This window comes from Juglans regia, chromosome 2 (assembly GCF_001411555.2).
Source record: "Juglans regia cultivar Chandler chromosome 2, Walnut 2.0, whole genome shotgun sequence".
Classification (NCBI taxonomy): Eukaryota; Viridiplantae; Streptophyta; class Magnoliopsida; order Fagales; family Juglandaceae; genus Juglans; species Juglans regia.
The window spans coordinates 8,855,826-8,867,329 of record NC_049902.1 but is presented as its reverse complement, the minus strand read 5'-3'; the positions used below and the strand labels follow the sequence as shown (position 1 = coordinate 8,867,329).

General features: G+C 38.2%; 1 protein-coding gene across 1 annotated transcript; it reads right to left on the bottom strand.

Annotated features, from left to right (window-relative positions):
• Positions 1-1,088: 1,088 nt before the first annotated feature.
• LOC108994217 lies at positions 1,089-11,504 on the bottom strand. The gene is made up of 2 exons (XM_018969349.2): positions 11,017-11,504; positions 1,089-1,525 (listed from the first exon to the last, which is right to left on the bottom strand). The coding sequence occupies exon 1, from the start codon at positions 11,395-11,397 to the stop codon at positions 11,020-11,022; it is 378 nt and encodes a 125-aa protein (XP_018824894.1). The 5' UTR covers positions 11,398-11,504; the 3' UTR covers positions 1,089-1,525; positions 11,017-11,019.

The window sequence follows — 11,504 nt, the reverse complement described above, 5'->3', positions numbered from 1 at the left end:
GATGACATGTATATAATAAATATTGGGATTGTAAGGATGTTGTTTGCTTATTCAAACTTAGTACAAATTCGTAAGTACATTTCAAATTTATTTATGATTTATGTAATATTTGTTTTAAAATTTTGATGATATATAACACTAAAAATTTAATTTTAATATGAGTGTCGTGATAGATTACTTAATTACATACCAGGGAAAGTTTTTAGCGAATTTCTTTACAAATTAGTATCATTAATTTTATAAGGTCTATACATAACTTTATTTTAATAAATGATTGGTCCATATTTAATTTTATAATAATAAAATTATAAAATAAAATGATTTTATAAGTTAATGATGAAAATTTTATCTAATTTATTATCATTGATCATAATCGAAACGGTCAAAAGCTGGACAAAATAACCATTAGTACTTAAATATGAAAAATGATTTTAAGCACAATTTATTTATAAAAAAAATATTTTATATATATATATATATAAAAAATAATTATTTAACAATTTTGGAAATAATTAATATTTTTATTTGATATTTTAAAAAGTAATTTGATTAGAAAAACATATTGTCATATTATTATGAAATATATTATAAAAAATAAAAATTGGGGAGGCAATTTATAAATTATTATTACTTATTTATAAATATATTTATAAATAAAACAAAATCATTACAAACACTATGCAATAATTTGTAAAACCCACATCTATCTCATGTCCAAAAGTTAAAACTATCTCATCTCACTTCCAATCTAAACAGACAAAATTTTCAAAAATCATCTCATCTCAACAATCTCACTATTATTCACAAACTATCTCAACTCATCTCATCTCTGAATCCAAACGGAACCTTAGAGAGACCACCGACCTTAACACTTGAGCCAAGCCTTTGGGATAAAAGGACTGCTAAAGTTACACTTGATATTGTAAAATACTACACCTTCATCATACTTTTATCCTGCAGGGATGATGTTGCATTATCCAACCTTTGAATTTTCCATTTTAGCAAACAAGAGCTGATCTACTAGTTGATAGCAATGATAGATACTGCTCATCAGCACAATAGAATGGTAATATGATAAAAGTGGAGTATATAGCATAACTCATCTATACCAAGCCCATCTTATAAATGGTATCCCGGCGTGATACTGAAGGAGAAGTAACACACACCCAAGTGTTTATTTAGTTGCAAGTTGCAAATAGATAAATGATACTCCAAAAGTTCCACCAGAAGGTTGCATGTGAAAAAAAAATCTAGAAGTTCGAAACATCAGTTGATTCATCGAGCACCCAACCTGCAGTTACATTTGGAATTTATACAATAAACACATCAATGCACGAAGTAAAAGGAAATGAAATTCAAGTGCACGCAACCATTTTTATTAATTCATGCACCCTATCCTCTCAAAATGAAAAGTCCAGAGAAATCCCTTGTACTCTGTGATATAACCTTGCCCATCTTCAGTCACGGATCGAGCTAGAAAAACAGAAAGAAGACTAAAGCACGATTTCTCCCCGATCCTACAGGCCTGTTGACATGCAAAACCTGGTCATCTCATGTGAAGGCATCAAAAAATACACATGCACAATTATTTTCATCACACAGGGAAAGTATACAAATACATAGCCTGAAGAACCCAACTTGGAAAACAATATAAAAGTATAATTGAAAAGTGCAGTGTCTGTATTTCTTAGGAAAGGTAAATGGAAACTCTTTTTTTACAGGCTTTTAAGAAACAAACACCAGAACCGGTGGTATATGGTCAACTTCAAGATGTTTCTAAACAGGGTCATCCCTGAACCCCCCACACACCACAACCAAAGAAAGGGGAGAGGGGGAGAGGGGGAGAGGCGTTATAAGCAACTCCATGAATTCTTTGTAGAACACAAAAAACACTAATTGCAGAAAAATCATTTTGGAATAATCCAAATCATGCAGACTTATCAAAAAAAAAAAAATCCAAATCATGCAGCAGAAGTCCAGAAGAAAGCCGGCCACCCCACTGAAAGGCTTTACCATAATTTTTCCCACAAGTTAGTTGATAATTTCAACCCTTACGTCATGTTGAAATTAAGTCACCTAGTATTAAGGAAATTTATAAGGGTCTTCTAATAGGGCCTAGGGAATTTATATCATTTAGCAATGATTCTTAACTTGAATATAAGCCCCACTAATGGCTAGTGTAAATATTATTACATCATTAGGCTCCTTGAGTTTGCATTTTTTAGTCTTTGTACAGTAATATGTCTAACATAAAGCAATTGATCTTTCATAAGATTCATTAATGAGAAAGCTTTACACTTCCATGCCTATGAAGTCACAATGAAAGTGATTATCAATCATCAATTCAGATTTTTGATACCACACACACAATCTGTCAAACCCAGAAATCCAGATCTGAGCCAATATGACATTCAAGTTTAACCAGCATTTGATTTTCTTGTACAACTAAGAATACAAAGTGTCAGTCCCCAAAAAAGAAACAAAGAAAGAGGGACAAGAAACCTTGTAAAAGTATATAATCAAATGATTGGAGGGAATACAACTCTATTCCCAAAATATGCCCCTTTGCTTCCACTTTTCATTTCCTAGACCTATAATATTGCCTCCTAACATTGACATTATTAGCTCGTTTATACTTGTTGAGACATCTAACCTAAATGGGGCTCATAGGGATTTGGAATTAATTGGATTGTGCTTTTTCAAGTGGTAGATCTCTTAACATGTGGGAAAGGGATCTACCAAACAGCCCTTTCGAACATGCTAAGAGATCTACTGCTCGAAAAGGCATGATCCAATCAATTCCAAATAAGCCAAAAAACCATGTTCCAGAAGACATCAGCAGCATTGCAATGCAGTAGATGATGATCCAATGTTTCCTTGTTCTTGTTGACATGCAACACCGATTGATTACTACCATGCCTCACTTCCTTACACTGTTCAGGGTAAGAATCATCCCCAAAGTTGCAGTCCAAATAAAGAAATTCACTTTGGGAAGAGCCTTATTCCTCCATATTCAGCTGTCAAGGGAAAGTGGCACTATCTAGAGTGCACAATACATTGCAAAATGACTTTTACATTAAACAATCATTTCCTGGATAGTCACCGCACCATCTTATCTTCAACATTAACTTGAATAAAATCTATTGGAGAAAGATATAATGAGATCCACCTACCAGTCATTAGCCTCTCTTACAAAGGTTACAACACACCACTAAATAGATTCATGCGAGAGTAGATAGCAATCCACCCCATAAACATCCCTGTATGGAGTGATTTAGAATAACGCTGTGAATGAATCTTTTTTATGAGTAAAATAAAATTTTATTGAAACAAGTAACAAGGCTAAGCTCAGGTACACAGGAAGCATACAATAGACACCACCTGGTTACAAATTCGGGACTAGATGTAGATGATAGCGATACAAGAAAATCATGAAAGCTAGTCCCAAAGAAAACAATAGCAGAGGCCCACAAAATAAGGTGCGACAAAAGAAACATCTAAGTTCATCCAAAGAGCATTCCATGGGATTTCCTTTCAAGCCAAATGCACCAGATACGACAAAGAGGAATGGTTTTCCACACTGCAGAAAATTTGGGAGTTACCCAGATGACCTCTACAACAAGCTAGGAGATCCACCAACCTCCTAGGCATCACCCAAGCTATTCCAGCCCTATTAAAAATCTCATCACATAAACCCTTGCCACCTCACAATGGAGTGGTAACTGATCCACAAATTCACCACCTTTTTTGCACATATAGCAACAATCCATAACAATAAGTCCACGCTTTCTCAAATTATCCACAGTCAAGATCTTCGCATGAGAAACCGCCCAACCAAAGCAAGCAACTTTGGAAAGGCAACTTCTACTATTCCAAATACACTTCCATGGGAAGGAATTCTGGGTTTGACCTAACATCACCTTACACAAAGAACAGACCGTGAACTTCTTGCTCCCATCATATAAATACAAAGCAACTTATCCATCTCCCCACTTTCAATGCTCGAAGCATACAACCTGAGAAGCTCGAAAATAACCCCCACTTCCCAATCTAGGGTAGTCAAAAGCAGCATTCCATCATAAATACCCATTAGAGATGTTCAGAATATCTGCCACCGAAGCATCCTAATCATAAGCTATCCAAAAAAGGTTAGGAAAAGCAATCTTAAGATCCAAATAACCACACCAAATGTCATGCCAAAATCTGATCCTCAATCCCTCACCAACTTCGAGATAATCTTCTCCATAACCATGCTCATGTGATTGGCAGGAACCTTGGATATGATATTATATATCCTATGCACAAGGCTGATAGGGCGATAATCATTCACATCTGAGGCCCTTGCCCTATTCAGAATGAGAGCAATGAAGGTCACATTTAGACTTTTCTCAAACTTCTAATAGGAATAGAGTTCATGAAAAATCTTCACGGGATTCTCTAAGAATATCACAACAGGCCTGAAAGAATGCCATGGAGAAGCCATCCGCTCCAAGTGACTTTGTCTTTAGCCAACCCTCTTATCACATGATGAACCTCATCCTCATCTAATGGTCTTTCCAACCAATTGGCACTCAAAAGATCAATGGGCTTGAAATGTAAACCATCAAGTTTGTGCCTCCAAGAGAATTTCTCTGTGAAGAGACCTCCATAGTAGTGAACAATATGGTCCTTGATCTCAGGGTGATCAGAAAGAACACCATTAAAATGGAGCATCTCAAATATATTGTTCCGCTTATGAGAATTAGCCACACAAGGAAAAACCTTAGTACACTTGTCCCCTTTCTTCAACCAGCGAACCAGAGACTTCTATCTCCACAGGATCTCCCCCATCAATATCACCTTCTCAAGTTCGACTGCCACAGAACTTTCCCTAAATCTTTCCTCATCCAAGAGAATCCCTATCTCCTCCCTACACTCCAAGCCCTACAACTCCACAAGGAAAGACGTCTTCTGACAATCAACATTCCCCAAGACTTCCACATTCCACTTCTTCAAATCATTATTCAAAGCTTTGAGCTTAGCCGCCATTATAAAACTTGGGGAACTAGAAATCTAATAAGATGACCGACACTGTCTCACCATGGCAAATCCATTGGCATTTAACCATGTCTTTTCAAATTTGATATATCTGCGACCCTAATGGATTCCCCCACAATCCAATAAAATGGGGAAGTGATCCGGACATACCGTCGAAAGTCTCTTTAGACACAAATCATTAAATGGACCTCCCAGGAAGGAGACACCAAAACTCTATCCAATCTATACCAAACCTAGATGTTGGACCATGTGAATGCACCCCTGACAAGAGGTAAATCAACGACATCCAAGTCAAAGATAAAATCCAAAAAATCTACCATGGTCGTACTAAGATGAGATTCCCCTGACCTCTCACTAGGAAAACGAGTGATGTTGAAATCCCCTCCGATACAACAAGGTACATCCCACCAACCACACAAACTAGCAGCCTCATCCTAAAGAATTCTCTTGCTACTATCCAAATTGGGCCCATAGATACCCGCAAAGCCCAAACAAATCCATCCTCCACTTGCTTGAAAAGAGCAAGCCACCGAATATTCCCCAACACACTCATCAAGAAGATCAACGACCCTTTTGTCCCAAGTCACAAAAAATACCACCCAAAGCCCCATTAGAGGCTAGAAACACCCAACCCACATAAGAACATCCCCACAAACTTCTAATGATACTTATATCGATACATTTCAACTTGAGAATATCTTTTCAACGATCATTCTGTTATTAGGTTGAAAATAGCCTTCAATAATTTTCTGCCACGTAGCCCATCTATGGATTAATAATGGATGTGCGGCACACAGTGAAAAAACCCATGATGGAAATCAAATCCCTCATATGCTCGATGACTCTGCTCTCTCTCATCACTCTGCTACTAGATCAGATCTATCGACGCCCCCAAATCCATCGACGTCGCCCCCTCTCCTCTTTTCCACCACTCCATCGACACCACCCACCCCAATTATCACAGGTGCTAGGTTTGTTTTTGATTGTCTAGGTTCCAGATAATTCCTTGCATCTTTTGTAATGCATGTTGTCAGATTTGGCATTTTATTTGGGTTGGGAAAAATAAAATAACATAGCCCATCCTTGTTTGTTCTAGATAATGCCTTGCATTTTATTTGGGTTGGAAAAAATAAATCACATGCAGATTTGGCATAGAAAAAAAATCACAGAATCTACTGTTTTTACAAAAAAAAAAAAAAATAAACCATTTCTACATTGATTGGAGAACGATGGTAGGACGGTGGTGACTGCGTCGGAGTGGGTGGCTACGCCAGTTGGTTGGCATCGGATTGCTGGTGGTGACTGGGATGGTAGGCAATGGACCAATAGCGGCAGAAATCAATGCGACGGAAGCATAGCAAAGAGGAGGGGCAGCGAGCTCTTCTTCGTGGAGTGAGACTATTTAGTGCGAGTGAGACTATTGAAATTATTGTGTAATTTCTGACGTGGCAGCAAATGAAAGGAGGGCTGCTTTCCTTCTAATATCAGCCCGACCGCTTAGAAGCGGAACTCTTTCAACTTTGTTTCCTGCAAACAAACAACATCCGCTTTCCAATGCCGAATCATATTTTCAATATGGAGGAGCTTTTTCAGATTGTTTAGCCCCAAATGTTCCATGAAAGAATCTTGGGCTTCATAAAGGAAGGTTTGACTCCCTCCTTCGGTCCTTCCGCAGCTTGCATTCTCTTCCATAGAATCATAACTTATAGAGCTAGTAAGCCTCTTTCATTCCCAATTTCTTCTAGCAAGCTGATCTTGAGATAAGAGTGGCCCACCTAGATAGCAATGAGTAAGGCTTTGAAAACACGTGATTTAAAGCATATGGATTTGGCATGGTGAGACAGTGGTGGTCCTCTTATTAGATTTTCGATTCCGATTCCCCAAACTTGATAGGGTTCCCTACCATGTTGTTAAAGACCTCCTCGAGAGTACCATTCACCAATACTAAAAATCATACAAAAGAGACGCACTGGGCAATCCAACCACACCATTTCTCCCCAAACGCAAACTAGCCCCAATAATCCAGCCCCTAATGTTGCCCCTCTGTTCTGAAACCTGTGGCCAGTCCCAAAATTTCCCTTGTGGCATCAACTTGGTGCCCAAGTTTTAGGCTTAATTGCCAATCAAGCCAACAGGAAGAATGCTAGGGGAAATTTCTGCAATATTTTGACCTTGCTGCACCATAGAACTAATTTAAAGTAGATTCTTTTTATATAAGCAGGGAAACTCCCAAGAGGCAGGGCCGCTATGTCCATGAAAAACCCTCAATATGTGGCAGCCGACTCCGTAGATTTATAGGAAACGTAATTTTTCAAGGAATTCAACAACCCCCAATGAAAGTCTAGAGTAAATCTGTCCAGACCAGACATTCCAGCACTATTCTCGCCACTTTGATGGGCTAAGACCCTAACTATATTTTCAAGAGCCACAAGGAGCTGCCAGGAAAACAAAAGCAACCCCCATGCACATGTGCCAGGAAGCTGCTGCCTATTTCCCAAAAACCAAAAACTTACATAGAAGGAAACCTTCAGCAACAAAACCCTAGCTATATGCTTGTGACGCCAGCCTCCAAGAGATTCCTAGATATCCCTAAAAAGCACTGCTGCAACCAAGGAGAGAAATAAACTAGAGAACCCTTCCTATTTTTGTGTTGTGTCAGATACATGCACTAAATCCCACTCTACTTCAGTAGTCCAGGTCAAGAATGGAAGAGTTCAATCTTCTATAATTCACCCTATATTACAGCAACTCTTAAGTAGGTAATTCTCATAAATGTATGCACTTCTTTGGTGAATTTTGAGCTATGTGATTATACCTCTTATAGAATACTGCTGTCTATTTTTTACATAGACATAAAGAGGATGGGATACATATTTTAGAAATACCCACTTGTCGGTGATGGATCCAAAATGAAATGTTGGCAAAACATATGGTGCGGCATAGGGCACTCAAGGAAGCTTATCAAGAATTCTATGGAATGGCAAGAATGAAAGAAGCCTTGACAATATTGGGAAGTTGACACTTTTTAGATGTTCTACGATCTAGTATACTCTATTTGGGAAGTTGACACTTTTTAGAAGTTCACCATCCCGCTCTTTCTATCAATCCATATGAATACTCATATTGTAAATCCGAAGGGTATTTGGAAGACAGACACCCATAAAGGCAATCTTCTTTGTATGTACGGCTTCCTTGGGGAAGAAGATCCTCACACTCGATAGCTCAAGGAAAGGCCGAATCATTGTCACGGATTGGTATTGTATCTGCAAAAAGAGCACAGAGCCCATCGATCAAATAATTCATTATGAGATTGCCAGGCTTGTGGAATGAATTCTTTGCTCTGGTGAGATTGGCTTTGGTGACGCTGAGAAAGGTGACCTAGCTTCTTGGAGAGGACCTTAGGGCAATTCTCATATTGCAGCAATATGGAAGATGGTCCCCATATCCTATGGTAGTGTATTTGGAAAAAAATGAACAAAATAAATTTTGAAAATTGAGAGTAGTCAATTGATGAGCTTAGAAATTTCTTTTTCAATACTTTACTCAATTGATCGAGTGTAATTAATTTTAATGGCATGAACTTTCATGAATTTCTTTTGTCACTAAACTAGAACATATAGGTGATGCTTTTGTATATGTCCTGTATACTTGGGCTCTTGTGTATTCTTGCAATCAATAAAATTTAGTTTACCGATAAATAAAAATGTTTTACAGCATCAAGGGACAGAATTTTGGGTGTTTTATTGCTGCCCTAAGAGTGGCCTAAATCCCTAGGTGATTGTGTTACCAATCTCATGAACTTTCTTGCATAGCTCATGTCATGATAATACAAAATCCTAATATGTAGTGATTCATGTACTTACAACCACAAGTACTCCTAAAAGTCTAAATTCTCTTTCTATGATAAATGGCCAGAGTCAAAATTATGCATGCAAGATTTATAATTCACACATACAGCACATGGTAAAGTTTAATGGTAGTAAACAGGACTCAGATCAGATTCTTAAATGTCTAGTTGCTGCCACTATGTGATACTCCATATGATAAGGATAAGAGTAAGTGGTGTATAGGATCTCACATTGCTTAGGAATGAGAAGTTATTGCTTTTTAAAAGACTCCAATTGTATCATTGACTAGTCCTTTTGGAGTATAGGTCATGTGGTTTGAGCCTTCCATCGGGACGTTACAAATGGTATCACAAACTATCCCAACCAGAAATATGGGACTTAAGCCGTGCCACCTACCACGGACTAGCCCGATGAGGACGTCAGGAATTTAAGGAATGCAGATTGTGATATTCCATATGATAAGAATAAGGGTAGGTGGTGTATGGGATCTCACATTGCTTGGGCAGGAGAAGTATTGCTCTTTATAAGGCTCCAATTGTATCATTGACTAGTCATTTTGGAGTATAAGCCATATGATTTGGACCTTTCATTAGAACGTTACACACTAAGTGGAAAAGTACTGGCAATACCAATAATAGGGATACTTTAGAATCCAAACAGATCCATACCTTGCTGGAAATTCCTGCATCTCATTGAATATAATTCATTCTTTAGTTGAGTAGTAAGCCTTTGAAGGGAAAATGACATAGTAATACATGAATGTTTAATAGATGATTGTTGACTCGCTTTTTTATACTTGGAGCTAAGGAGATAAGGTAAGTAGCATAATTGTACCCTTACGTGTGTGATATACATTCTTTTATGCTTGAAAAATGCTGTTTACTTATATTCTACGTAACTTCATCGCTATGAACAGCCCCTTTTCATGAATCTTGGTTGGGTTATGATAATGTTGCTTATGGATGCAATTATGTATGTTATACTTACTAAGTTGATTGTCTTGAATGGATGCGATGTTATGATAATCATGCTTATGAATGTTATTATGCCACGATTAGTGTGCCATACACATGAATCATCAAGAAGTATATGTTCACAAGGATCATGTTAAGAGACGATTAAAAAAAACCATGTGAACAATGAGTTAAGCCTTAATGATTGACCAATGATGTTGTGGGTGAATGTGCAAACCACACTAAAGAACGTTTACGTGAAGGTGTGGTCCTCCATAGATCTTATAAATTATGACGTGGTTAGCAACAATTGGGTCGATGCACACAGAAAGTATGATATGATAGCCACCAAGCAAGTGAAAGACAAGATTAACAAGTCATGCATGGAATATGTTAGAGATTCAGTCATTCATTCATCCATGACCATGATGTACATTTCGTCACTTAAAATTTCCATGGTCGCTCCCACATCTTCTATGAGTGCCGCATATGTTATGTTACTGTTAAATGATCCACAAGAGATATAAGTATAACTATTCATGAACACTTCCAAGGTAAAAGTCTAAGTTTACGTTCTTCTATGTTTATAATATGATATGCGATTTGCTGAGTCCTCAACTCGCTTTTCGTATATTCTATGTTTTTAATGTCCCAGGACGATGTCGATGCTTGAGGGTCAGGAGTAGACAGATCAACGACTAGAGAAGGTCTATTATATTTTCCCGCCATATTCAATGTTTATATATATAAAATATTTTTTTTTATAAGTTAAAATATATTAAACTAAACAGATCAACTAATAATAGATTGTGTATTCATTTAGTTCTTCATATTCATTCCCATAAATACGTCACCATCATCTCAATGTAAACCTTCATCACCACCAACCATAACTCACAATCAAACACATATCCAACTCAAAAAACCCAAAAATCATTACTCTGAACCCCAAATCAACAAAACCATCCACACCCTAACAAACCCTATGCAACCACAAACCAACAAAAACATCTCCAAAGCAAAAAATTAAGCTATGCAGAAAAATGCTAAAATAACAGGAGAAAAAGGCCCTGATAAAAACCCAAAAAAGGCACCGGGTGTCCGATAACAAAGCCCGACTAATCCCCCGACCACTCAAAACATCCCAACCGAGACCAACATAGTGGCAGATTTCTCACCTATTACTGGTACCCTCCGCCACGAGCATTCTCATCCTCCTCGACCTTGGCAGTCAGATAGACACTCGGAAAGTCCGAGACACCGAACGTCTTCTCCTTCATCAGCTTCTCCACGTCGGCCTTCTTAAGCACAGTCCGGCGGATGGGAGGGCGGTTGCGACGTTGATCGCGGGTGTAGTACTTGATGTCAAATACGGTTTCGGGGTCGGAGTTGGGGATCCATGGCTCGATCTTGATGGTGGCGGGGCAGGTGACCCTGTACTCGAGGGCTCCGGGCAAAGCTGACCTGTATTCTGGGTCGGCGCAAGGTCCTGTGATCTCCCAGGGCTTCTTGAAGTAGCGCTTCAGGTTCTGGAAGAGAGATGACGCAGTCTTCGCCATTTTGGTAGAGAAATGAGAAACACCACTGCCTTGTTTTCACGCCTAGGAAGTTTTGGATGATGGAGGAGGGGGGTTCTTTTTCTTGGGTGACGGTCAATATTGAAAGA

Coding starts and splice junctions, on each gene's coding strand:
- LOC108994217 (XM_018969349.2), bottom strand. CDS start 11,397: ATGGCGAAGACTGCGTCATCTCTCTTCCAGAACCTGAAGCGCTACTTC.